Source organism: Stenella coeruleoalba (assembly GCF_951394435.1).
Source record: "Stenella coeruleoalba genome assembly, chromosome: 19".
Taxonomy (NCBI): domain Eukaryota; kingdom Metazoa; phylum Chordata; class Mammalia; order Artiodactyla; family Delphinidae; genus Stenella; species Stenella coeruleoalba.
The window spans coordinates 13,890,990-13,918,874 of record NC_137165.1 but is presented as its reverse complement, the minus strand read 5'-3'; the positions used below and the strand labels follow the sequence as shown (position 1 = coordinate 13,918,874).

General features: G+C 57.4%; 1 protein-coding gene and 1 long non-coding RNA gene across 2 annotated transcripts; one reads left to right on the top strand and one right to left on the bottom strand.

Moving 5' to 3' along the window:
- Positions 1–23,339, top strand: DOC2B (double C2 domain beta; the record flags this gene model as incomplete). The annotated part of the gene is made up of 9 exons (XM_079905912.1): positions 1–373; positions 8,010–8,089; positions 11,618–11,692; positions 14,123–14,232; positions 14,373–14,499; positions 17,109–17,266; positions 21,649–21,730; positions 22,543–22,639; positions 23,203–23,339. The coding sequence occupies 9 exons, from the start codon at positions 1–3 to the stop codon at positions 23,337–23,339; spliced, it is 1,239 nt and encodes a 412-aa protein (XP_079762038.1).
- Positions 20,298–27,683, bottom strand: LOC307178152. Its single transcript, XR_013825134.1, has 7 exons — positions 27,150–27,683; positions 26,147–26,321; positions 25,198–25,466; positions 24,401–24,474; positions 24,051–24,150; positions 23,169–23,261; positions 20,298–21,652 (listed from the first exon to the last, which is right to left on the bottom strand). It is a non-coding gene; the product is annotated as an uncharacterized lncRNA (long non-coding RNA).
- Positions 27,684–27,885: the final 202 nt, after the last annotated feature.

Below are 27,885 nucleotides of genomic sequence, written 5' to 3'. Positions count from 1 at the left end.
ATGACCCTCCGGCGGCGCGGGGAGAAGGCGACCATCAGCATCCAGGAGCATATGGCCATCGACGTGTGCCCCGGCCCCATCCGGCCCATCAAGCAGATCTCCGACTACTTCCCCCGCTTCCCGCGGGGCCTGCCGCCGGACGCCGGGCCCCGCGCCGCTGCACCCCCGGACGCCCCCGCGCGCCCGGCCGCGGCCAGCGCGGGCCGCCGCAGCCCCTCCGACGGCGCCCGCGACGACGACGAGGATGTGGACCAGCTGTTTGGAGCCTACGGCGCCAGCCCCGGCCCCGGCCCCGGCCGCAGCACGGCGCGACCGCCTGCCAAGCTGCCCGAGGACGAGCCGGACGCCGACGGCTACGAGTCCGACGACTGCAGTAAGTTTCCCACCCGCCGGCTTCTCGCCCCCGCCCCTGCGCGGCTGCTCTCGCTCCGACCTCGCCCGCCCTCGGATCCCCTGCGGTCTCGGTTCCCCCGGCACACCCCTCGCTGTGTCGCTGCCCCCGGCCGCTGTGCGCTCTCCGCGCGCCCGGCACACACAGCCCCGACACCGCCCCCGAGCAGATCGGAGAGGTGGGAAGTTTGGGGGCCCCCCGGGGGTGTCCCATTTCCGAGGCCCAGCTCCCCGGAGCCCGCGCCGCGCCCCCTCTCGGCCCGCCCGCCGGGAGCCCCGGCGCGGGCGGCGGCTTTTGTTCCCAGGCAGGGCGGAACTGCGCCCCGGGGAGACACCAGTTGCTGCTGGCCGCGTGGTCGCTCCCCTCTCCGGAGCCCGCGGCGGATCGGCCCCTCGGCCGAGGGTCGGGCTGGGCGAGAGGCAGAGGGCGCCCGGGGCCCGGGCCGGACGGCCTCCCTGGTGGGGCCGGCGGCCGCAGAGCTCGGCGGCTTGGCTGGCGTGGGGGGCCGAGGACCAGGGGACCGCGGGGCCGCTTGTCCTTTGGAGAAACCTTGGTGATTCCTCCTCCCGCGTCCGTTGGTCCCGCCGCTGCGCTCGACCGGGCCGCCGACCTTCGCCCACCTGTTACACCCGCTTCCCCGGCCGGGAAGGGTCCCCCACCCCAGCCCGCGCCTCCTCCTCCGGGGCTGAGCCCCGAGCCCCAGGGATTAGGCAAGCGCCAGGGCTCCCGGGGCCTCCGGGGCCGAGGCCCGGCCGGCTGGCGCTCCTGGCGCCTTTCTAGGCTCTGAGGGCGCCCGCGCCGGGACTGGAGGGGAAACCGAGAACGAAGAGGTCGCCGGGCGGTGCGGGATGGGTTTACGCGGGATTGGGGTGGGGATGGGCGAGCGCTGCTCGCCAGGCCCCCAGCCCAGCTGTAGCCCCAGCCGCGTGACTCTCAGAGCTGGAAAACCCGAGTCAGACGCCGGCCCTGCCTGGGAGGTGGACCTTTCCCGGGGCAGGGGTCGCTCGCCGACTTCCCCCAGGCTCGCCGGGTCCCATCCCCCGCGCAGCGCAGCGAGGGTGGCTGCGTCTGGCTTGAATGCCCACACGGGCCTCAGGCTGGGGGTCTGGAGTTTCCCCCAGAATAAAATGTGCCTCTGGAAGCTGACAGTGGGGGTGACCACTGCGGGAAGAGGTGGGGCCCGACCTCTCATCACCCTACCTGGGGAGGCCCAGGAGGTGCAAGTGGGAGGAGGCCTGTCAGACAGTGGGTCGCTCGGAGCCGGGCCTGTGCTGGGAAGCTGCCTGCTCTGCACTTTCTCGGGCCTGGACCACAGCCCTCTGGCTGAAGTCTGGCGTCCCTCCACTTTCCTGCCAGCCTGGGGAAACGGTCGGGAGAGCTTATTGCCCTCCAGGCTGTGCCCTTAATCTTCACCCCCCCCCCAGCTCCTGGCACCCTGGGCAAGGTGCACCCCCTCACTTGCTGTGTCTTTGGGCAGGCCCTGAGACCCAGGTCACCCCTTTGCATGCCCTGAATCTTCAGCCAGCTCCAGAAGAAGGGGTGAGGAACTTGTTCCCATTTCCAGCCTCTTTCCTGCTATGCCAAGGGAGCAAGCGAGCAGGGCAGGGCTTCTGCCTGGGCTTCAGGCCCTCCTGGTGCCACCCAGGGCCCTCTGATGACATATGGCTAAGAGGTGAGAAATCTGGTGGTTTCTTTTGGCTGTCCCTGAACCCACAGGCAAGGAGGGGACCCGAAAGTGCCCCATCTTCAGTCCATCAACTCAGCAGTCCTTCACAGAACACTCTCCTAGCAGCACAGAGGGAACAGGGCTGGGGCCCCGGACCCAGAGAGCTCACTGTCCTGCCAGGGGACAGACGCACTTGAGGTCAGCGGTACAAGGTCTGACACAGCCTTGCCAGCCTCAACCGTGGGCTGGCCACACCCAGGTCACCAGGGCAGTCTGCTGAAAAGAGCCAAGGAGGACGGGGTGTGGCTGGGCCAGGGCCAGCTTGGCCCCCTCATTCCCTTCAAGGGGCAGCCACCCTGGGCTTAGACCCCCTCAACGGCCGAACAAACATCCCACCATGGGAGCACAGAAATCTTGGCTCCTGCCCGTGGGGGGACCGGGTTCCGGGGTGGAACCGCTCTCTGCCCAATACTCCAGGCTTTACCCCCGTCCCAGCTCTGACAACCAGATCCCTCCAATAAGCCTGAATGATTCAAGCCAGATGGTTCATTACAGCTTTAGCCAGGGTTATGCTATTTGCTGCCCTAATTATTGGATTATGTCTGTTCTAACAAAAAGAAATTAGGACGGTTGCTCTGTTGTCCAAGGCCGAGAGTGAAGTGCTGTTTATTTATTCGGTCTTTTTTTCCTTCTCTTTAAAGCCCATCACCTCAAGGCATAAGCACAAAATTGACAGGTTCCAAATTGATCTAATAGAGGAGCGCTGATGGGGAGAAGATGCAGAAACATTATAGTTAGAAGTGTCCGCCCAGTGCCCTTCCCCTCCCAGTGGTCCACAGTGCAGCCTGGCTAACCTGGACTCCACTGCTTGCTGCCCTCCCAAGGGGTCCTATGTCCCACCCTCCGCATGTGCTGCTCCCCTGCCTGAGATGCCCTCCCACCCAATCTCCACCTGTGGAAGCAGTCCATTCTTCAAAGCTGTAACGACTAGGATATTTGGGGGTTGTAGGCGACAGAAAAAAATTCAGAGTGCCTTAAACAGTGAGGGGTGTCGAGGTCATGGGGCACTGGGGTAGATTCATGCAGCCGCTCGTCAGCAGCATCAGTGGTGATGGTTCTGTCTTTCCACATGGCCATGCCCTTTTCCTCTTAGGCTGACCTCCCTCATGGTTCAAAGTGGCTGCTGCAGGTCCAGACATCACATGTAACAGTAAGATCCTAAATTTGATAAGGATCAGTTTCCTCTCCCATGTCTCAGTTTAAAAGTGAGGGAGCCTCTCCCAGAAGTCCCCAGCAGATCTGTCCTTCTGTCTCGTTGGCCAGAATTACATCTCTTGCCCATGCTTACACCTGCATGATTCAGCCTGGGCTAGGTCAGGACTGATCCCCACAGAGGCCTGGAGCAAGGATGGAGGGGAGGAATCGCTGTTAGGCCTGCCCAAAAGTCCCTCGGCTCGAATAATTTCCCCGTACCCACTGGCTGCGATTCCCTTTCCTTAGAGCCAAGTCATATGCTACCTGGACCGTATTTCTATGCACTTAACCTTATAAGACCAACTAGGTGTCGGGCACTATGCTGAGTGTGGAGGTTCCAGAATGCCTGAGACACGATCTCTGCCATCAGGGAGTTCATGGAAACCGTGACACACAAGTAGCCCAGCAGTGAGGACAGGGAGTCAGGAGCCCAGATGGGAAGCACCGGCTAGCGCAGAGTTCCCCCACAGAGAGGGCGCTCTGAGGCTGGGAGGAGGGGGGACGCAGCCTGGCTTAGTGCAAGGAGGAAGAGTCGAGTGGCTGGAGCAAGGGGAAAAGGCCTCTGATGGTGAGGCCGAAGCGGTCATATCACAGAGGGCCTTGAATGCCACACCGAGGAGGTTGAACTGAGTCCAGGTGGCAGTGGAAAATTTTTGAACAATGTAAAGCAGGGAAATGAATAGGTTTATAAAAGTCCTAACCCTCTGCCTCTGAGCTCCCGAGAAGCAGGGCTATATGATGTGTGGCTCATTCCTCTTTGTACCCCCTGCAGCGCCTGGTCAGTGCCTCAGTTTCCCCAACTATGAAATGCTTTCGACGCAGGCTTGATCATTTCCTGTGGTTCTTGCCGTGGTTTTTTTTTTGTTGTTGTTGTTGTCTTTAAACTATTTCAGAGGCTGACATTTTTCTTAAAAAAACAAAACCAGGGCTGGTTTCCTACTCCCAAGGGTGTACGGGCGAGGAAGGTCCAGGTGCAAACGAAGGTCAAAATGATGCTGTCAGTCTCCGTCAGCAGAGCAGAGGGATGTGCTGCCTTAGAGGAACTGATGGGGCTGGAGCTTGATTTTCTCTGAATTAGCCCCATTAAAGCTCTATAATTATCAACAAGCTGGTGACAAGTCTCAAAGGCCCATTAGTGACCAAGCCTCATTATTTATCCAAGGATGTTAACTTCAGCCAGGAGGTGTGATTTGAGTGGCTGGAGGACAGGACCCCGTGGCTCACGCAGACAAGCACCTTCACCTGCCCTCAGGGCCCGCCTGGCCTGCACAAGCCCAGGGGGGTTTTCAACTCAGAGGCTCCTCCAGGGTGGAGGCTGAGCCCTTCCGGCTCCCCACACCCCGAGAGCAATTCTGTTATTCTCTCTTTTGTTTCTCCTTTCCACTCTCTCAAGAGTTCAGCTAAACAAAGCGGCAGAAAAAAATGTTCAGAAGCCACTAAGCTTTAAGGCGGGAGCTCTCAGGATGGAAGTGAAGAGGCTTGGATTCTGCTTCCAGCTCTGCTGTGCCACCCTGACCAAATCACCTCCCCTCTCTGAGCCTCATTTCTCCAAATGGGGAATAAAGACTTTGGGCGATGAGCTCTCTCAGAGAGCTCCACCACCGGCAAGTCTCTAAAAATGGTGACTGAGCTTCTATTTATAGACTATTATTTCTTATAAAACTTGCATTTGGAGTTCAAAGCAATTCATCAATCCCATCCTGGGGCAGCACTGGGCTTGCTCTTCCTTCCTGGGAAGTGAATACCGGTGTGGGTTTCACTGGGCAGCTTCGGGCCTTCCCTAAACACGGATGTCTGTAGAGCCAGTGGAAGGGACCCCTCTCCCCGCCTGGAGCTGAATTTCCCAGTGGGGACTCTGTCTGCCGGCTTGTCCTTCTCTGGAATTGGGAACCGGGCAGAGATCATGGACTGTGTTGTTTTAATAGATGAGCATCACATCTCTGCTCCCGTGAGAAGCTGGAGAATGAGTTGGTTTGGATGGACTGGCCGTGTGGATTGAACATCTACTCTTTGCTGGTGTCAGAGGTGTGGCCGAGGCATGGTCCCTGCCCTCGGGAGGCAAATGTCTGGGGGGCACAAGCCACAGGTTAGGTCTGAAGGGAACAGCAGACTGATTTAATGTCGTGCAAAGCCAAGAGCTTTAGAGACTATTATTACAAAAGCCTGGGGCTGGAGAAGCTCGGGCCCATGGCTGTTAGTTGTTACAGACGTGTTGATAGATCACTCCCTTACAGCACCTCACCTGCTTACCCGCACAGAGGGGAGCTAGGATACAGGCAGCAAAAGGCCGGATACACCTGGACTAAAGCACGCATGCTCTGCTCAGGGAAAAGGACTTTAGGTTCCACTCAAGGCCTATTGACTTTTTTTTTTTTTTTTGGCTGCGTTGGGTCTTCGTTGCTGCACGCGGGCTTTCTCTAGTTGCGGTGAGCGGGGGCTACTCTTCATTGCGGTGCGCGGGCTTCTCATTTCGGTGGCCTCTCATTGCAGAGCACGGGCTCTAGGCGTGTGGGCTTCAGTGGTTGTGGTGTGCGGGCTCAGTAGTTGTGGCTCACGGGCTCTAGAGCGCAGGCTCCATAGTTGTCGTGCACGGGCTTAGCTGCTCCGTGGCGTGTGGGATCTTCCCGGACCAGGGATCGAACCCGTGTCCCCTGCACTGGCAGGCTGATTCTTAACCACTGCACCACCAGGGAAGTCCCATGGCCTATTGACTTTTAGTTTAGACACAATTTTAACAAGTATTCTCACCTGGTTTCATAGAAGAGACAAGTAACTAGTGAATAGGAGAGAGAGCTTTTTGTGCTACCAGAGGCAAGTACTCTAACAGGAGTTTCAAGCTGACGGCAAAGGAGGAGGTGGAAAAAATGAAGAAAACCTCAAAACAGAGTGGCCACCTGGGATCCCTCGGTGGAGGAATCATGTCACATGCCCTTCTGTATCTGGGCTGGGACTCTGACACACAGAACAGTAACCGTAGTCATAGCAATGATTCAGGTTATTCCGAAAAGTGTAAGTGACCATTTGTGTATTCTACTCACGAAGGCTGGGAGGGGAGTGATCCAATTCGGAATGAGTTCATTCCAGAAAGTGTCTCAGAGGGGCAAGTACAGTTATCTAGAAAAATCACCTAAATGGATACGCTCCTTCTATAATTATCTACTGAGTACTTTCTGTACCCCAGGCGCGGTGTTAAGGCACAATGCCATGAGGTGGATGCTGCTGTGTCTCCACTTTGCAGATGAGGAAACTGAGGCACACTGAGGCTAGATACACTGTCTAAGGTCACACAGCAAGGAAGTGCAGAGCCAGGATATGAACCCAGGGTCAGACGTCAGAGGGCAGGTCTCGCACCCTACGGGTGTCCCCGCGAGACAACGACAGAGACATTGAGCTGTGTGCCTGACCCTGTGTTAGGAGCTGGGGTGCAAGACAAGCAGTGGCTGGACTCAGCCAGCAGGCTGTGGTTTGCTCTAGACCCACACTGGGCACCCCTGGCCTCCCCCCGAGCATCACTCCAACCACTCCGCCCCCCCACCCTCTGGGTTGGCCTGTGGTTGGAATGCCCCTTCCCCCGGCCCCAAGGTGCACTGGCCAAGCCCTACGCGTCTTGCATGGCTCAGGTGAAGTGTCACTTCCTCCAGGAAGCCTGTCCTGATGGCCCCAGTTCACATCCAGGCCAGGCGTCCCCCCTGAACCCTCCATCAGTCCTGGCCCACTAGACTTTGTTTTGACCAATCCTTTTCATCTGTTCCTCCCGTTAAGCTGTGCTTTCCTCGGGGCAGGAACCCTGTCTTATTGATATCTTCGATCCTGGAGTCTGGCAGATTGTAAACACTTGGGAAAGAAAGAAAGAAAGAAAGAAAGAATGAATGAATGAATGAATTAGATTCCAGTTGACCAGCCCAGCAGCCTGCAAGGAGCATCTGGGCTTCTAAAGACGTCCTGTGAATGTGTACCTCTCGGGGGAGAGATTTGCCCCTGAGGTCTGCTCCCACCCACAATCCCAGCCTTCAGGCCGGGAACCATGTCCGTGAGAAAAGCCACAGCTGCCGCCTGTGATCACGCCCGAGGGCGGCAGCTGCATCCAATCACTGCCGCACCCTCTGCCCAGCCCTTGGGAATCACTCGCTGCCTTTTAGAGGCTGGGGGTAGCAGCACGCGGGCCCAGCTCTCTCCTCACACCCTGCGCAGCGCTCCAGAGGGCCCGGGGAGACCAGGGAGCCGCAGCCCCAAGTGCTGCTGGGGGACGGTGAGTGAGCCAGCCAGTCGGCCGGGCTGGGTCCTGCGGTGCTGCAGAGTCTGACCCCTCTGCCGTCTCGCACACTCCTGGGGCAGTTAAGAGGCAGGGGGAGCTGAGGTGTAGAGCCCTGGCCAGTGGTTGCACCAGGAGGACAGGAACCCCTTTAGCTTAGTGTGCAGCATATGTGGCCCCACCCTGGACCAGCCACGGGCCGCGAGGCACGGCGTAGGGGTCAGGGGCCCACTGCCTGGCTTTGACTCTCAGTTCGCCGCTCGTGGTGTCTGGAGGAGACGGGCCCCCGAGCCTCCTTCCCAGGGGTGGGGGGGGTCGGTACGCAGCAGGCGCTCTGCTGGTGGCAGTCAGCGCGGTCACCGTGGCACCTCGTCCGGCCGCGCAGGGGTGGCTGACGCTTCTCCACCGTGTGGGCCCGGCATGACCTGAGCCCTCCCTGTCTGCAGCCGCCCTGGGCACGCTGGACTTCAGCCTGCTCTACGACCAGGAGAACAACGCTCTCCACTGCACCATCAGCAAGGCCAAGGTAGGCCCCACCTGTGCGCAAAGGGCGGAGGGAGTTCTTGCTTCAGTCATCTCAGCTGCTCCTGAGATGTAACTGCCTCCCCTGCAGCGAGGTTTTCAGGGGAAAGAGTAGAACAGAGAAGCCAGAGAGAATGCGGGTGGGGGGCAGCTTTCAGGAGACAGAGGCCCCAGAGCTGGGGAGCTGTCGAAGGAGGGAAGGGCGGGCAGGGAGGTGACAGGCCTGTCCTGCAGGCCAAGAGGAAGGGTTGGACTTGGGTGCCTCCGGACTCCCCGAGGAGGCTCTGGACGCTGACGCCACGCCAGGCGGGGGATTAGTCTCTGGTCGCACCGGCCTGAGCTTGCTCTCTGGGTGGAGGCGTGGGCGTCTGTGAACCCCACGCGGGTCCTGCCCCGGGCTGGCACCGTCAGCTGTGTTCTCAGCCACGCTGTTCCCTTCGTCCCCACACCGCGACGCTCCCCCTGGGAGGAAGGTGCCCAAGTTGATGTTCTCCCGCAAGGTAAGGGCAGCCGTGCGGCCTGGTAGACCTCCCGGTAGAGCCGTGGAAGGGCCTGGGGCCGGCTCAGAGCAAGGAGCTTCCGGCATTGCTGCCCGCGCCCAGCCCCGTACCACCAGCACCCCAACCTGCGAGCTCCTCTGCCCCTCCTCCCGCCCTGCCCGTGGCTCTGCTCACCCAGAGGGGCAGGGTGCCTGGTTCGGCCCCGGCTGTGCCCCACCCGGCCTGGGCCGCCGTGGCTGGGCCACCGGGGCAGGGGTGAGCAGTGTCCCTGTTGGGCCAGCACCGCCCCCACCCCCTCCTCTGGGAGCTGCTCGGGCTGTGACTCAGGGCACACCCTGCCCTCCTCGAAAGGGCTCTAGACCTGCCCTAGGCACAGAGCTGGGAATCTGATAACCCCCGGCTGTGCTGAGGTGGAAGGCAGGGTGCACGCCCAGGCAGACCCCTTCCCCTCTCCCTCCACCCAGCTGTGTAGAGGTTGTCCAGGGCTGGGGACTGGGAATGGGCACTGGCTGCCAGGCTGCTCTGGCCAGAGCCGTCCCTTCTCCTCCCCACCCAGACTCCAGGCCCCTCCTGTGCTGTGTACCCCGCCTTCCCTACCCAGGCTCTAGAGGGGTTACGTGGGTGAACTGGTGGGGGGGGTATGTGTGTGCACATGCGTGTGTCCACTTGGGTTTGTATCACTCAAGGCATTGGAGATGGGGGATGGGAGGACCCCGAGCCATGGTTGCTCCCACATTCTCCAGTTCATCCTCTGCTTAGAACCAGTTCTGCAGGGGAAGGGGCGGTGCAGGCATGGGAGGAGCTGGGGCTGGGCTGGGGTGTGGGGAGGAGCCGCAGGGGGTAGGAAGACTGAGGCTGACAGGCAGAGCCCCTCGGGGGCCCCTGGGAGGTTGCCAGATGCCCCAGTGCTGGACCCTAGATTGGCCTCCCTCCCTCTAGGTAAGCAGAGCTGCCTCAGTTTGCTCATCTGTAAAATAGGGTTAATCACCCCCACCTATGTGGTGGTTGTGAGCATTAAATGAGTGAGTGCTCAGTACCTAATGCTGTCCTGCAGGACAGGGCCTGGCAGCAGACCCCCCACCCCCCCACCACACACACACACACACACACACACACACACACACGTACGTACATACGTACGTACGTATGGGCACTCATATCCACAGCAGAACTGGAAAGTTCCACCTTCGTGTGAAAGGGTGAGAGGCCTGTGTTGGGAAGGTCTGCCTCTCTGCCACAGTGCATGCAGGGCCGCCCGGCCAAGCCTCGTCCTGGAGCCAGCCCCACGGAGCAGGGCAGAGCTGGAGCCCAGGCAGCTCCCAGCACAGCTCAGATGCCTCCGCCCTCAGCAGCTTCTCCAGCATCTTCCAAGGGGCCCGGCATTTAGGGGAAGGGGGGAGCAAATGCCCCACCAGCAGGCCCCGCATCAGCATTGCCTCCTCAACTCCCCCAACAACCTTGAGACGTGGGGACTATTAACCCATTTTACAGATGATAAAGCTGAGGCTCAGGAGGCAGATGAAGTCATCCACTTACCCAGCTGATAAGTGCAGGAGCTGAGACCTGAACCCCGGCCAGCCTGGCTCTAAAACCCGTGGGCCCCTTCCCAGTAGCCGAGCAGTGCTGGTTGGAAGGTGGAAGACCCCACCTCAGATCTCAGCCCCTACCTGGGAGCTCCTCCGAACCAAGGTGGGGACGGGGGAGAAGAGCCTCAGCTCCCCTGGGAGGTGGGGGAGGTGGGCTGGTCATGAGCAGCCAACTTGCAGCTCATCTTTGCCTGTCTTTTTCCTTTTTTTTTTTTTTTTTTTGCGGTACGCGGGCCTCTCACTGTTGTGGCCTCTCCCGTTGCAGAGCACAGGCTCCGGATGCGCAGGCTCAGTGGCCATGGCTCACGGGCCCAGCCGCTCCGCGGCATGTGGGATCTTCCCGGACCGGGGCGCGAACCCGTGTCCCCTGCATCGGCAGGCGGACTCTCAACCACTGCGCCACCAGGGAAGCCCTGCAGCTCATCTTTCAATGAGGCTGTGGGGTTGCCAGCTCTACCCCACACATGCCCCAGCTGCCTGCCTCCATCCCCGTGTGCCATCCCAGAAGCAGAATAGACGATTAGCACAAGCAGGAGCGAGCGTGAGGTCACCTAGGCCCCTGTTTATGGTTCCGTGAGTTCCTTGGCTGTGAACACTTGACTGGTGGTTGAGAGTGAGTGAGGGGGGGCTTCCCTGGTGGCGCAGTGGTTGAGAGTCCGCCTGCTGATGCAGGGGACGTGGGTTCGTGCCCCGGTCCGGGAAGATCCCACATGCCACGGAGCGGCTGGGCCCATAAGCCATGGCCGCTGAGCCTGCATGTCCGGAGCTTGTGCTCCGCAACGGGAGAAGCTGCAACAGTGAGAGGCCCACATACTGCCAAAAAAAAAAAAAAAAAGGGGAGTGAGTGAGGGTTGCCATCTTGTGGAGGGACCCTCCCTGGCCGGCCAGCTTGTGTGGCCTCTGGGGACACAGACTGGCAGGGGGCTGTGGCAAAGCCAGAGAGAACTTGAGCCTGGTCTCCAGGACACAGAATGTTTTCCCACGGCCTCAGGGAAGCGTGTGGATGAGCAGACAGAGGGTCACAAGGACCCTCGGGTCTGTGAGGGAAGTCGCAGTGCACGGGGAGCAGGGAGAAGGGGGATCGGGAAGAAGGAAAGGCCTGACCACAGCAGGAGAACGAGGGCCTCATTCAGAGAAAGTGAGTCACCTGGCCTCCAAGATAAGGAAAACAGAAAGAGTCCGATCTGACAAAGGCACCCCGTTGTCGCCTGCCCAGGGCCAGACATTTGGGGCGGCGGTGGGGGGAAGATCGCACCAGCACGGAGCCTTCCTCGCCGCCCCCATTCTGGGGGTGTGGGGCAGGATTGCTTCTGTGAAGAGGGTCATGAATGGACCCAGCCAGGAGGCCCAGGGGGCGGGGATGCCTGCTGACCCAGGTGCCTGGGGGCCTTGGCGGCTCTGTCCCCAAGCCCCCAGTTACACCCTTCGCCATTCTCCTCTGCTCAGGGCCTGAAGCCGATGGACCACAATGGGCTGGCAGACCCCTACGTCAAGCTGCACCTGCTGCCGGGAGCCAGTAAGGTAAGGGGCCCTCCTGCCGCGACTGGGGTCCAGGCTGGGCTTGGGGCACCCAGGGAGGCCCACAGCTCCCACACCCACTCAGAGCCCAAGCAAGTTGAGGGGTTCACTCCACCTCCACCCAGAGCACCCAGTCACCCCCACACCCTCTAGGCCTCCCAGGGAACTTGAGTCAGCACCACCTGTCCGCTGAGTTGGGGAAACTCCCGGGGAGAATTTCTAGGCCAGCGTTTTAAAAGAAACACTCAGCTGGACGTTAATACTGTGCGCAAACAAAGGGTTCTGTGGCCAGATAACACTGGGAAACATTGTTAAACAGGTTTCTTTACTGCAGGATTTACCAGAGCCTTTAATGTGTTGATGGGCTGCTCTGTGATGCCCCACAAGAGGGATGGAGTAGTCAGCAACTGCCCAAATTATTTGACTACAGAACCCTTGTTCCTGCACCGGATGACCTGACAAGCAGACCAGCCCAACAGGTGCATCTATGAAAGGAGAGGGAAAAAACCATTTTTTAAATTCTCTACGAAAAGCATCAAGGTGGCCTTCAGCACTAGAAGATCAGAACGTGATGAGACTTCCTTTCGTACGTCTTACAGTTCAGTGTAGTTTTATTTGTAATGTCACGGGAGGGAAGGTCACATCTTTTCAGAATTGGGTCCTTCCCTAGCCCACAGATATCTCAAGGGCTGAGTAGGGCAGACCCCATGCCAGGGGGGACTCAACTGGAGTCCAGCAGCTTTGTTTCCAGGTAGAGACCAGGGTGGAGGCAGAGGGACAGGGGACACAGGACACAGAAGCATGAGCAGCAGAGCCCAGTGGCTGGTGTTCTAGTCCTGGCCTCCTTCTTAGAAGCCAAAGTTGGGGGAGTTCCTTCCTGGCCCTCGAGTGACCTGATAGAGAGGAAGAGTCAGCAGTGGGGGCACCCCCCTGGGCAGAGGGCCTCCCCCAACACTGCTCAGGACAATTGCAGACCAACTGGGGGGTCCCACCCCCAGGTGGCCACCCCAGGCTGAGGAGCCACAGGCTGCTGGGGCCTGAGTTAACTTTGGGGCCTGGGCTCCCCCTGGTCCGGGGGCGCCATCCCAGAAGGGAAGGCAGGGCTGCGGGAGAAAGGGCAGTGGACCTCCCACTACACCTGGAGGAGCAGGCTCCCCACTCCAGGCCTCTCTGTCCTCATGCTGCAGGGAGGACCCCCAGGGCTGTGAAGGCCACGCGACCAGGGGAAGGGGCCCAACTCGGGGGCTCAGTGACCGTGCGTCTCTAGACTCCTGGGACCTCGAGTCGGCAGTACCTGGCTGCTGAATCCTAGGGACCCCCCCACAGGATAGATTCCCTCGTAGGGCAGAGTTTCACAGAGCACCTTATAGAGAAGGTCCTACAAACCAGGCTGATGAGAGATGTGCTGTTACGCCCTGGAGCCTGACCCTCAGAAAGGGTCAGTAACCCACTGGGCTCCACAGAGCTTATGTAAGTGGTGGAGCTGGGATTTGAACCCAGGGCTGTCTGACCTCAAAGCCTGGGCCGGTTTGTGGACATCAAAGGGAATCGGCTACGGAAGTCAGGGTCTGAAGGGGGCAAGGCAGGTAAGGAGTCTAAGAACCACGATCTCTGGAAGCACTGAGGAAGGAGGGGAGGCAGCCCCCAGGCGTCCTCCAGGAGAGGTGCCTTCCCGGCAGGGGCCAGCCTGAGCGAAGGCAAGGAGGCTGAGGGAGAGAATCTAGGTCCAAGCCAGGCTTCCCAGCCGCCCAGACCACGCCTCCTGCAGACACCCTCCCCCCCCCGTCCCCCCCCCCCCCCCCCCGCCACACACCTGGGCATGCACCTGGGAGGCAGGATTCTCCTGTTGTAGTTTCCTAGGGCTGCGCTAACAAATGACCACCAACTGGGTGGGTTACGACACCACAAATCTCACACCTTCCAGTTCTGCAGGGTGCGAATCCGACATAGGTTCCACTGCGCTACCATCACATGTCAGCAGGGCTGCGTTCCATTCTGGAGGCTCGAGGGGAGAAGCTATTTCCCCTTCCTTTCCAGCTTCTAGAGGCACCCCCTTTGCTGGGCTCGTGGCCCCTTCCTCCATCTTCAAAGCCGGTGTCGCCTCTCTGACTTTCTCCCCTTGTCACGCTCCTTCGGACTCTTCTCTCGCCTCCCTCTTCTACTTTTAAGGGCCCTGTGATGACGTGGGACATGGCCCACCCACAGCAGCCGGATAAACCCCCTGTATTGGAAGTGCAGCGTCTTAACCACTGGATCGCCAGGGAAGTCCCCAATCGGCCTGTTTTAAAGTCAGCTGATTAACAACAGCGTTAATCCCCCTTTGCCAGGGAAGAGCACTTATGCACGGGATCTGGGGGATTGGGATGTGTTTGGGGCCATTACATTGCCCATCACCCTCTTTGACACTCAGAGGATCCTTTTTGCTCTCTCCAGGCAAATAAGCTCAGAACAAAAACTCTCCGAAACACTCTGAACCCCACGTGGAATGAGACCCTCACTTACTACGGGATCACAGACGAAGACATGATCCGAAAGACCCTGCGGTGGGTGAGACCCCGGGCCACCGGCTCCCCCACCCCACCCAGCCTTGTCCACAGGGCAGGCCCTCCCCACATCCCCCGGCCCACCGCCTGCAAATCTGCACTGACTTTGGCAGCAAATTGAGAGGCCCCTTGCCCTCCAGGATCTCGGTGTGTGATGAGGACAAATTCCGCCACAACGAGTTCATAGGGGAGACGCGGGTGCCCCTCAAGAAGCTGAAGCCCAACCACACCAAGACGTTCAGCATCTGCCTGGAGAAGCAGCTGCCGGTGAGTGGGCCACGACCTCCGGTCTTGGGCTCTGCAGCCATCCAGGGCCCACCCTGCCGTGAGCGCAGGGCCAGGAGCATTTATTGAGCACCTACTATGTGCCTGGCACAATTGCAGGTGCTGGGGAGACAGATAAATCTCCCTGCCCTCATGAAGTTTGGGTGGGAGACAGACAAAAAATGAAATAAACGACCCAAACAGATAGTCTGTTCAGCAGGGATCAGGGCCGAGAAAAAAAGCATGAGAGGAGTCAATGGGTTAGACGGGTGCTCTGGAAGGGCTCACCTGGCGAGCAGGGAATATTCCAGGCAGAGGGAACAACAGGTGCAAAGCCCTGTATGGAAAAGCGCCCAGCATGTGGGAGGCACAGGCGAGAGGTCAAATGAGAGGGGCAGAGAGAGTGAGGGGAGGGGGTCCTGGGAGCTGAGAGCAGAGGTTGGGGGTTGGGGATGCTGGGAGGACTCTGGCCTTATCCCTGAGTGAGACGGGCCACAGGAGGGTGCTAGGCAGGGGCCAAGGCATCTGAGGACTTAACAGGCTCCTCAGAATGGGAGGGAGTGGAGGGCCAGGGCGGGGAGACCAGCAGGGTGGAGGGAGGAGCAGGACCCAGGCCTAGGCGGGGCAGCAGTGGAGGCAGGAGAAGGGCTGAAGATCGGTATCCTCAGGCCTGGGGCCCGAGGACCTGGGAGGATGAAGGGTCATTAACTGGGATGCGGAGGACCATGGGAGGAGCAGCTGGGGATGCTCGGAGCACAACTGGAACATGTTAGGCGTGAGGTGCCTGTGAGATACCCAGAGGAGACAGAAAATCATTCTTTCCTAGAAATTGCAATTGTTTGAAAACGTCAAAACCAATTTTGCCCCCGGGTCGTCTGCAGCAGCTGAGCCCTCCCAGAGTCTCTGAGCAATTTTCCCCTCCGCCTTCTCCTCCCTGTTCCTTCCCCTCCCCAGGCCTGCCTTCACGCAGTTCAAAAGGGCCAGGAGGGGTTGGCCAAGAGGTCCAAGGCCCGGGACCCTAAGAAACCTATGCCTTCAGGGACTGCATGGTGTTCAGGGCACAGTCCCCTCCCCAGGACAGTTCCCTACCAGAGGTCTGGGCAATGGGAAAGCTCAAGAGGACAGTCCAGCAGCTGTCCCCCGAGGGCCTGTACCCCTCCCCCATAGGGCCCCGAGACACATGCTTAGTGCAGCCTAGCCTGGAACGAGTGACCTGAGGTCAGACCTCCCTCCCAGAAACCCAGCTCTGTCTTTTTGCATAAGTTGAGCAAATTGTATTCCATTGTCACGTTCTCTCCCACTCATAGATATTTGTGTGATGGAGACAACCCTTCTAATTTTATTATTAGTCACTAACCATAGGTGACCCAGTTTCTCCAAATAATATATGTCACTTATAAAAGGCAACACCAACTCCTGCTGGAGTTGTGTTTCTGAGTTTTGATCCCTGACATAAACAAACACCTGTGTGGTGTGTGAATTGTGTGTGAGAGCGTGGAATGCATGTGTGAGCACCTGTTTCATGCACGGGGGGGGATGTGCGTGAAAGCATGCATGCTTGTGCAGCAGGTGTGATCAGGGACTTGCTTAGCCTTGCTTGAATTTGCTAGGATCTCATTGGTACAGTTCAGGGACCCACAATGACAAGGGTACAGTTCAGAAAAATCAATCGGCAGTGAAGTTTCATTTTGATGATACCTTTCAGATTTTACATAGCCTTGTAAACCTTATTCGTTCTCCGTAAATACTGAACGATGCCCAGTTCAATGGTCTGCATGTGGAACAATCCAAAGTATATCCTACCCTAAAAAAACAGCTGAAAATATCCCGGCTCATTTATACTGTTTAATTTTCACACATCACAGCTGCCACAAGAGCCATGGTTTAGTGAGGCTGTCATACACAAAGCGCTAGGCCCGAGTGGCAGGCAGTTAAATCTCACCCGCCTCCTCTGAGCCACGGGTACAGGCTGCCTGAGCACTGTGTTGAGGAGATACTGAGGCTGCATTTGAGCTCAGGGTGAATTCAGTCATCAGCTAGCCATGTCTGCTCTGGGTGTGGGAGTTGGGGAAGGTAGTCCTTCCTTCACCTAACAGGAGCCCCATCTACAGAGAGGTGCAAGCATGGCCCCTGCCCATGAGGGGCCACGTAAGCTGCCGTTTTAGTGCCAGGCAGTGAACAGTCCAGAGCAGAGGGACCGAGTGCAAGAGGAGCCTGGCAGAGAAACCTAGGAGGGGCCTTTGGGGGTCATAGGGCTCAGGCTGGGTGGAGCGAGGGTAAAGGAAAGGGGTTCCAGGTGAGTAGCAGCTGGAAGGTAGAAACAGGTGGTCTCAGGAGGGTGAGGAATGGTCTCAGTGGGCTGGCTGGGGTGGGGAGGCCACACAGTGAGGCCTGGAGTTGAGGTCTGATCCGAGGCAGGTGCTAGGCAGGGCAGGCCTAGGCCACACCCCACCTGCCTCCTAGCTGCCCCTGGGGTTGGGAATGTGCCTAAGACGCTCCAAGAAGCACCTTCCAGGGGGCCAGGGACCGGGCTCCGTTTGGCCTGGGCCTGTGGCTGCAGGAGAGGTGGGAGCAGGCAAGGACAGCTGAGTGACCACCCACCTGCCCCACAGGTGGACAAGACAGAAGACAAGTCCCTGGAGGAGCGGGGCCGCATTCTCATCTCCCTCAAGTACAGTTCGCAGAAGCAGGGCCTGCTGGTCGGCATCGTGCGCTGCGCACACCTGGCTGCCATGGACGCCAACGGCTACTCAGACCCCTACGTGAAAACGTGAGTGTGCAGCCCAGGCCAGCCGCCTCCTTCCCCACTTCCTCACCTCCAGGGACTAGGGAGGTCCATGCGTCGAGATCAGTAGTCCGTGTGGCAAGTAGTTGTGTGAAGCACAGGGGGTGCTGTGCCCACGAGGTCATACTCTTCTGCGCTCTTTGGGCAACTCTGTGGGTTGAGGCTGGCCAAACCCATTTCTCAGATGAGGAAACCGACATCCATAGCAGTTGAGTGGCAGCCCAGTCACACAGCTAGAGAGCAGTTATCTCCTGATGTTTGGATCAGGTCTCTCTGTGGTCACGGGGCCCAGGAAAGGCTGTGAGCAGGTTGGAGGAGGGGACAGGAGGCCAGGAGATCCAGTGAAGGGACTCCATCAGGACTTAGGGCTGGGCACATGTGGGCAGTGTTCTACGGTACCACAGACACAGATAGGGGTCCACCAAACCCTGACAGGTGGGGCTTCTAGTAGCACTGGGGAGAGACTTAACTCAGGGGCCCCAGAGCTGTGAACCTGGGTCAGGACAGGCTGTGATCCTAGCTCAGGCAGGAGCTGGTGGCCATTTGGAGAGGGATAAAGCCTGTGTTTTGGTGACCACCGTCTGTGCTTCAGTGCGCTCCACAAACAAAAGATGGACATAGCGAGGTTGTCTTGAAGGGTAGGACTTGGGGAGGAATTTGGCTCAGCAGAAAGGAGGTGTTTCTGCTCAGGGAAAGGGACAGAGGATTTAAGATAGTTCAGAAGGAGGGATGGTTCTGGCCTCAGAAGACAGTAAGGAGGCCCAGGTGACAGAGGCCATCACAAGGACTACTGGTTTTCTGCTCAAAAAACAATGTTGGGACCCAACTTCAACCATTAGCAAGACAGTGATTTCCAGTGGATCAGAGACCACTGGGAACGGAAATGCTGTAATAGCTCAGAAGACAATTAGACTCTTTAAAGTGGAGGGAAAGTAAGTGATACTCGGTAACCTAGAAAGATGCGTACGCCCTGTGGCCGCATCATTTCCCTTCCAGGTCTGCGTCCTAGAGACCCAGGCCCTGGCATAAAGCTGCTTTTGCAGCATTGCTTGATAGCAATAAGATGGAAATAGCCTAGTGTTCATTAGCAGATTAATAAAATGTGGCATCTGTGTACAGTGGAGTACTATGCAGTTGAAGTGAATAAATGAGGGAGGTGAATGAACGTGGACAGAGCTATGCTGAGCCCAAAGCAAACTGTAGTGGGGGGGGCACCAGTGTGATACTGTAGTGATTGTCTCTGGGGAGGGAGGACGGGCCTCCACCTGTAACTGTGATGCTAGAGGGTTTTTTTCTAATTTTTATTTATTTTTGGCTGCGTTGGGTCTTCGTTGCTGCGTGCTGGGCTTTCTCTAGTTGTGGCGAGCGGGGGCTACTCTTTGTTGCAGTGCACAGGCTTCTCATTGCAGTGGCTTCTCTTGTTGTGGAGCACGGGCTCTAGGTGTGCACGCTCAGTAGTTGTGGCTCACGGGCTCTAGGGCACAGGCTCAGTAGTTGCGGCGCACGGGCTTAGTTGCTCTGCGGCATGTGGGATCTTCCTAGACCAGGGCTCGAAGCCGTGTCCCCTGCTTTGGCAGGCGGATTCTTACCACTGTGCCACTAGGGAAGGCTGGTGTGAAATTTCTAAATTGGGCTCAGTTCCCACCTGCCAAGTTGATAGGAATTCCAGGGTCTCATGCTGTGTTATCCAGAAAATAGGGTCTCACCTCGTACAACAGAGGGTCCAGCCACCTCCCACAGCCAGGGAGAGGTAGCCCTGGTGGGGCCTGTCCACCATGCCTGGGGCTCCCCCGCCACAGGTGTGGTAGTTGCTGGGCCCACCCTCCAGCCATGGGCCGGGTCAGCGTGGCCTTTCAGACAGGCAGCTCTGTGCATGGCCCCGTGTATCAGAGGGAGACCCCCAGCAGCCTAGAAACCCGTACATCTGATTGAAATTCCCTGGGTGAGCTGCAGGGGCTGCTGCTCAGGCCTCCTCAGGGCTCCCTATCTCTGAAAGGCCCCTTCATGGACCATGGGCCTTCTCTTTGCTAAAAGTAGGGGAAATAAAGGCACAGGTGAGATTCCGAGCGGAGCATCTGGGGCCCTGAGAAGAGAGCTACATGGAAGTGCCCGGTGGAGGTGGAGGATGCTGAGGGGCAAAGCTAGATGGGCCAAGGCCTTTTGTCGGCACCCTTATTTTTATAAACTTCACCCCAGATGACAGCTACCTCAGTTTCCCCAGGCTGGAAGCTGACCCCAAATCCAGTTCTTCAGGGTCTGCTGATAGTTAACAAACAATCATCAGTAACACATACCGAGTAATTGCTGGGTGCCAGGGCTGTGCTAGGCCTCTTTGAAGCCCCCCAGCAGCCCTGTGCAGTACTTACCATTGCCATCTCACACCCAGGGGCACTGAGAAAGCTCAAAGCAACTTGCTGTGCTGCCCTGGGCAACCCCTTCCTTCGCCAGCCCTCTGCTGTCTTCTAGGGGCCTCACGTGAGCAGCACTTGCTGTGCAGAAGGGACCAGCGGTGGCACTGGTAGGGAGGCTCCCTGAACCCTGGTGGCCAAGGCAGGAGGGAGTGCTGATAGGGAGGGTGAGCAGCCATGGGCGGGCCCCTGGAACGTGGCCAGGGTGCACTTCTCGCCCACAGAGGCCACGCTCCCTCAGGAAGCTCCCCTGCATGCAGTGGTGAGGTGAGGCGAGAAGGGACTCCAGGCAGGGAGACAGCATAGACAAAGGCCTGGGGGCAGGACAGGGGATGACCCCTAGCTGGGGCCTCATGAGGATCACTAGACGGACACTGGCCGTGCAGCGCTGAGGGAGCCTGGGATAGCTTCCCTTCAGGGCCTTCCGGAGGCAGGGCTGGGAGACACTCCCCCTGTGCAGGACCGCCCCCATCCCTCCTCCTCGCCCCCAAAGTAAAACAGGCAAAGACGAGTCAAGAAGTGCGTGGAAGCTTGTAAGGAACGCAGAAATTCACCATCTCTGGGTAAGGGTTTAAGGGAACCCCCAACCTATTTAAAAAGTCATCTTTATTGAGGTATAATTTACATCTAGTAGGTTTCTCCCCTTTTGAAGTGTGACTGACGGAAGTATACAATCTTGTCACCACCACCATGGTTAAGATCCAGATACCATCACCCCAGAAAGGTCCCCGGGCCCCAGTCGACCATTTGACTTGTTTTCTGCCGCGACAGTTTTGCCTTTTCCAGACTGACTTATAAAGGCAACTCCTACATAACCTAATGCTCTGGGGAGCCAGCCACGTGGTGCCTGAGCCCAGAGTTCGGTCTGTAGGTCTGCATTGCCAAGTAGTCGTCCGTCAGGTCACTTCCTGTTGAAGTGCGTGGGGGCTGGTCCCAATTTCTGATGGCTGTACAAAGCTGCTAAGGAACAGGCTTTTGTGCAGACCTGTGTATTCATTTCTTTCTCCACCCCCAACTTCGGTTAATACATATTTTCTAGTGTTTCTATAACGAACCAGTATTTCTTATGTAATAACAATCACAACTTTTTAAAAAAGTGCACAGAAAAGCAATAATAAGGTACCACTTTCTATGTTCACGGATCCCACCCAGTGCCAGGCATCAATTTGGGTACCAGGAAGCTGGTGGTGGGTGAGACAGATGTGGTCCTGTCAGCAGGAGCAGGGCAATTGTCACTAGTGTCCATGCAAGGACAGGGTAAGAAGCTTTGCAAAGGACAGGGCCTGGCTTCTGAGCACCGTCCCTGTGCGGAGCAACTGTGTGACCCTGGGTGAGTCCCTCCACCTTTCTGAGCCCCAGATGAAGACTGCTGTTCTGCATCAAAGTCTAAGGAGCTGATGCCCGTGGAGGGAGCTGGCCCGCAAGCAGGGCTTCCCTCCTTCCCTTCAGGAAGCACTGCTGTCACTGCCCAAAAGACCTTTTTTCCTTCCTCGAAGCTCCAGTGAGGTAGTGGCAATGGTTGTACAACTCAGCTACTATGCTAAAAACCGCTGCGTTATACACTTGAGAAAGATGAATTTTATAGCGTGTGAATTCTATCTCCATAATCTGCTATTACAAAAAGAAGAGCTCTAGCAAGGGACCAACTTTGCTAAAAATGTTTTTCTGGTGGGAAATGAGAGCTGTGAAAATTAGACTTCCAGAAATAAAGAAAATCCTCTTTCCTAGGGGATGGAGGGGCTCAGTGATGTCAGGAATGGGCTGTGAACAGAGGTCCAGGTGATGAAGGACCCACTTGCTTCTCCCACTGCACTGACTGCTCACCTTTGTCACAGAGTAGTGCTGGGGACATCCGAGGGTTAGGATGAACGGGAGGCCTGGGAATCTCTCTTCCAAGCCCTGCTGGCTCCATGTGTGCTCAGTATCTTCTCTCTGCCTATTGATTGGTTATAATTCCAGATACCTGAAGCCAGATGTGGACAAGAAATCCAAACATAAGACAGCGGTAAAGAAGAAAACCCTAAACCCAGAGTTCAACGAGGTACGAGAGGCTGGGGAAGCCATGAGCCACTCTCTCTCCCTCAGGACAGGGGACCCCGGAGGGACTGGGTTTTTCAAGGGTCACTGTGGGAGCTGGAGGTTGGAGAGGGACTGACAGGAGAGCCCCCAGCCGTGAGGTAGGAGGACTGGTGGGAGAAGTGAGGCCAGGCTGAACCAGGCCAAGGTGGTGCAGACAGAAGTGAGGAGCGGCCTGGAAAACTCTTCGGAGGATTGAATTGATGGGATTGTAGCCATGTTAGATGTGGAGGGGGTGGTGTGAGGATGTGAGCGGCCCCAGGAAGGTGGGGGCAGATAGATACCCAGGTCCTCAGCCCAGGGGGTGGGTGCAGCCAGAGAGGAGCTCCAAGGAACGAGATGAGGGAGGGGAGCCTCTGACAGAGCCTGAGTGACTCGGGTGCAGGCAGAGAAGGCCGAGGAGGTGCTGCCAGGGAGCGAGGGGTACACCAGATGTTGAAGGATCCTGGAAACTGGTGGGAGAGGGTTCCACAAAGAAGGGAGTGGTCAGCAGAATCAGACCCAAGAGAGATCAAGCATGCCAAGGCCGCCAAGTGTGCGCTGACTTGCAGTAAGGAGACTCTTGAGGATCCTGAGAAAAGCAGCTTCAGTGACAAAGGGGCAGGTGGGTCAGAGGGAAGGGGACCCTGAGGATCTCAACTGGGCTCTCAGATGGAAGTGGGTGAGATGGGCGAGAATCCATTATCATCCACTGCTGTGCACTGCCCACCCTCCTGGCCACCAGCCGACTTACAGGCCGTGTGGCATTGGTCCTGACACTCCCCTTCTGGCCACCAGGAATTCTGTTATGAGATTAAGCACGGGGACCTGGCCAAGAAGACCCTGGAGATCACCGTTTGGGATTATGACATTGGAAAATCCAACGATTTCATCGGTGAGAGGACACGATGGGAATGCTCTTTAGCAACATGCCCATCCTGGGTTCAGCAAAGGGCAGGGGCCCTGAATCAGGCCACAGTCCTGCCTTCCTGGCCTGTGGGGAAAGTTGGGGCCATAGACATGATCGAGCCTGACCCCATGTGACAGAGAAAGAGGCCCAGAGAGGGAAAGAGGCCTGGCCAAGTCACACAGCAGTCTGTGGTGGAGCAGGGGTAAGAGGTGATGATGGTCAGCCCCTCAGGCTGGACTCTGAGCCCTTGTGGCCCCACATTTGTGGTGGGCTTGGTGGCTGTGCAGTGGAGCTGCCCTGGCACCAACACAGCCACTGTGCTGCCCCGCAGGTACTGCTCTGGTCCTGGGTAAAGGAAGAGCAGGATCCCTGGGCCCTGACTGGGGGAGTGGGGGCTCCACGGTCCACCCTCAGAGCAGGTGGGCAGGGAAGAGAGTCTGGCCGTGGAGCACAAAGTCTGGGAGGGGTGCCAGGGGGTACTGGCTCCAGAGAGACCCTGAGAGTCAGAAGTCACCGTGTCCTGGCTGCCTCTCGGCTCCCCTCTGCAGGCGGCGTGGTTCTGGGCATCAATGCCAAGGGCGAGCGCCTGAAGCACTGGTTTGATTGCCTGAAGAACAAGGACAAGCGGATCGAGCGCTGGCACACGCTCACCAACGAGCTCCCGGGGGCCGTGCTCAGCGACTGACCCACCCCACCTGCCCGCTGCACCCACCCCTGCCCGGCCCAGCACAGGCCTGGCCCTGGGCTTCCTCAGCTGCCACTAAGGGCCTCGCCCCCATGTTTGGGGAGATCCAGGACGCCTGCTTGGACACAGAGCCACTGCAGCCCCCGCTTAGAGGCCATGAAGGCCCAGCCCCTCCGAGGGACAGCGAGGGGCAGAGAGCTGGGTCTGCTTTCGCCCCCCTGGGGCCTGAGAGGACCAGAGGTAGAAGAGGACCCTGGCCTCAGCACCCACCCGGAGGAAGCAGATGGGGCTGTCCAGAAGACAAGGACCCTACTAGAGGTCAGCAGTGAGTCGCAGGGGCCTCCAGGCTGAGAGAGCGGGGGTACCATCAGGGAGAGGGGCAGTAAGAGAAGAAGACTTTGGGCAGGGGCAAGACAGGACGCTGAAGAAAGTTCATTCCCAAGAGGAGGTTCTGACTACATCTGCTCATCTCTGGCATGACCGGGTGGGGGGGGGGGGGGAAGTTGGCCTGAGAGCCAGGAGTCTGGTAAAGATCCTGGAGCTCCCAGTGAACGTGGGCACAGGCCAAGCGCTTCACTCAATGATCCCACAGGCCCCTGGGGATGAATGAGACCCTGGGCCTGCCCTCAGGGAGGTCCCCATCTAGTCAGGGAGCTAGAAACAAACCATTACAATGGGGTTGTGAGGAATGCCAAGGCCAGCCTGACCCACCTGCACGTTCTGTGGACTCTGCTGACTCGGCTGGGAGAGCAGGGAGGGGTTCCTGGAGGAAGTGATGCTTTAGCAAGGCCTTGAAGGGTGAGTGGCGTTTCTAGGCAGACAAAGGGGAAAGAGCAGTGTAAGCAGTGGGAACCATATACAAGGCCTGGAGGGGAAAGGTGATTTGGGCCAGGGGCACTGCTCTGGGAGAGGGAGCAGGGCTTGTCGGGGGCAACAGCACTCAGTCCTGCTCCCACCCCACCCCTAGCTGCCAGGCCAACTGGGCTTGTAGACATAGGGGGAGTGGCTTAAACTGATGTTGTTGCACGGTCAAGTTCAGTTCTCAGACCCAGCTCTCCTACCTTTGATCTTTCTCCTCCTGAGGAAGCTGGAGGATGGATCCTGCCTCTCACTCCAAGCTTAAGCATCAGGTCAGCTGCAGTCAAGAAGAGAGTGAGTCTGTTTTTCTTTGCATGAAAAGAACCAAAAAGTCCTCCTTGTTCTTACCCTCCTCTCCCCTTCCCCCACCCCCCCACCCAGGGCCCTTCTGGGTTCAGGGTTGGGAAGTGGGGAGCCCCAGGTGGCTGCCCCTGCATCCTAGCCCTACTGAGATCCCTTTCAGGAGTACTCAGCAGCAGTCCAGGGCCTTGTTTCTGGGAAGGGCTGGTTCTGTCTTCCAGAAGCTAAGAGAGAGCCCCCTGCACCCTGGGTGAAGGTCTCCAGGAAGGGGTTGAGGGCATCAGAATCTTGGGCCCAGGCTTGAAGCCCCAAACTTTTCCTGCCAACTAAGGGGCCTTCAGGAACGCTGGATGAACAAATGCAGAACCCAGGAATTTCTGTGCTCAACCCATCACTGCACTGATGGGAAACAAAGCCCAGAGAGGGAAAGTGATCTACCTGAGGCCTTCCAGCCCTACCACAGCTGGGGCAGACCAGGTTCCATGGCCCCTGCCCCACCACCTCCAGCCCAGAGCTCTGGACACCACACCCACACCAACGCTTGTACAGGGCTCACAGGGGCACTGGGGCTAGACCTTATGCTGCAGACACAAAGCACATTACCATCTGAGGCCTGGGGTGATGATGTGAATCCCACCAAGTGCCCATCAGCCTTTTTCCATTTTGCAGGGGAAACAGGACTCCAGCCCCCATACAGTACCTGGCAAACTTTGCTGGTCAGGCAGTCCTGGTTTTCCCTAAGGAGGCTTTGTGTGTGGTAAGGGTTTTACAACCACTGTCGTCTTGATGAATCTTCACAGCCCCGTGAGATGGGTCTAACTGCCATCTGACAGATGAGGAAGGAGAGTCAGAGAGGCTGAGTCTATTTACGAGGAACCTCGTGTCTGGGTGAACGCTGGGTTATCGTCTTAGCTTTGCCTTTTGGGTGGGGGGCAGGTTTCTCATTCAGAGAGGAGCTTCACAAATTCCCTGTAAACACACGGAAATGCTGTAATGGCCAAGTTAGAAGTACACCTAGAGCCTCACCTAGTACAACTTCCTTGTTAGACACATGGGGAAACTAAGGCCACTTAGCGCCACTTACTCACGCCACAGAAGTAGCAAGCAGAAGGGGCCTACACAGGACCCAGTGGGGATAAGAACCCAGGACACCTGGCACCTAGTCCAAGGCCTTCTACTGCCCTAGACTGTGCAAGAGCAGATTTGGTCCTTAACCATGGTCCCAGCTGACCACAGGGACAGTCAGCTGGGAGGTGGGGCTCCTGGACAGCTAGCCCGAGTGGAGGATGGGGCACTGGGTAGAAGACCTCCCAGGGAGAACCTTCACTAGGACCCTGGCACTGTTCTGGACCCCTTGCAGGTTCTATCTCTGTTTGTTAGAGAAAAAGGCGCTTTGAGAAGCTGCAGTGTGAGCTCTCCCTTTGACCCCAAGCTGGCATCTTTCCTCTGGTCCCTCAGCCCCACAAAGACGGTGAATTTGACGCCAAACAAAACAAAGTCATTCCAAAGTCAGATGTCAATAACCAGGGGGTCACCAGGTGTGGCATCCACCGCCACCCCCACCCCCTGCCTAGTCTCAGCACCCACCGCCACCACTAGCCGATCCCCCACGGGCCCGTCTTCCAACCCTGAAGCGGTAACCTCCTGACCTCTAGTGGCGAGAGCGAGGAACTGCATCTCCTGGCCCGAGCATGTCCTCCCTTTGTTCGTTCTCCAACCGAGAGAACGTCCCAATGCATGGACTCCGGCTGTCTTCGGCGCAGACTCGTGCACTGCTTACCACCGTTTTGCTATCATGTGACGGCTGCAGAAACAGTCCTGAAACTGCAGCCCCACACACAATTTTTGTACTTTTGTCTGACCTACCCGAAGGTGTCCTTTTTAAGTCTTATTTGTTAATATTTATAATGACATATAATCCAAAGTAAATGGAAACGTTCATTGTGATCATATGGGCTTGGGAGACTCATCTTAATAGATTTGAATGGGTGAAGAGGAAAGAACGAGAGCCCAGCAACCAGGGCTTATTCTGCACATTGTCTCGTTTACTCTTCACCAAGAATCCATTTGAGGTAGGTGCCCATGTTACAGATGGGTAAAATATTTGTGCAGAATCACAGCTGGTTAATGACAGACCAGGATTCAACTTATGCCTCAAGACATTTTATGCCATGTTATCATCTACACATCCAACCAACAGCTGTGGAGTGTTAACCCCAAGGCCACCCACTGGTCTAGGCACCTGGGGCAGATTCATCAGCAAGACAGCTAATGAACAGTAAACATAACATGTTAAAAGATGACAAGGGGAAAAAAAGGCATAAAGGAATCCTGTGGGCAGGGGAGGCTGGGCTTAAATAGGGAGATGTGGTGGGCCTCCAGAGGTGACTTTTGGGCTTAGACTTGGAGGAGGTCAAGGGGGGAGTTCTGGGAAGACTTGAAGTGCTCCAAGTGGAGGGAACAGCCAGTGCCCCTAGAGGTGGGGGCAGGCTTGGTGTGACAGGAACTGCAAGGAGAGCGATGTGGGTGGAGCAGGTTGGGGCGGGGAAACGAGGGTAGATGAGAGCATAGGGAACGGGGGACCGGATCAAGGACGACATTATAAAGTCTGTGGCTTTCACTCTGTGTGAGATGGGAGCAACCCCGGCTTACCTGTGAACAACCTGTGGTCTGCGGTAATCAGGCCCAGTTTGGAGGTCCCTCTGGTGGTGGTGTGCCTGTGGGTCCAGGGTTCGAGGTCAGTATCCAGAGCAGAGGTGGCTGGGTCCTAACGAGAAACAGCTGTAGCATGATTTTGGTCAGTGTTCTGGCCAACCTCCCTTAGCAACCGCCTCTGTGCTGGCCTAATTTTCCAGGCCTTCCGCCCATTCTCTGAAGTACCCAGTACCCTTCCAGTGCATTCCTTTTCTGCTTACGTTAACTAGAGTCGGATCCTGTTATTTTCAACAGAGAAACCTGCCTGGTGATCTGGTGCAGTCTGATCATCTAGGTCTCGAGCGTCACCTCTTTGTGAGGCCTGTCTTGACAACCTCAGTCACTTTCTCCCGCATCAGCCTGCTTTCTTTTCTTCACGGCACTTACCATCAAAATCACCTGGTGTATTTGCTCATTCCTTTCTCCCCTCACTAACCTTCATGAGAGTAAGGGCCACACCTGTCTTGTTTACCACAGTAACCCCAGACCAGGACTGAGCGTAGGGCAGGCCTCGAGTAAGTATTTGTTGAATGAATGGATGAAGCTGCCAATATGGACATTGTTTGAAAGGAGCCAAGTCCATGAGTCTGGAGCATGTGGTTATGAAGATGACGGGTCCAAGCCCAAGTGAGTATGCACAAAACTCCTGTTAGCTCCAAAGACTTCTGGGGTACAGATGAGAAATGACCCCAAG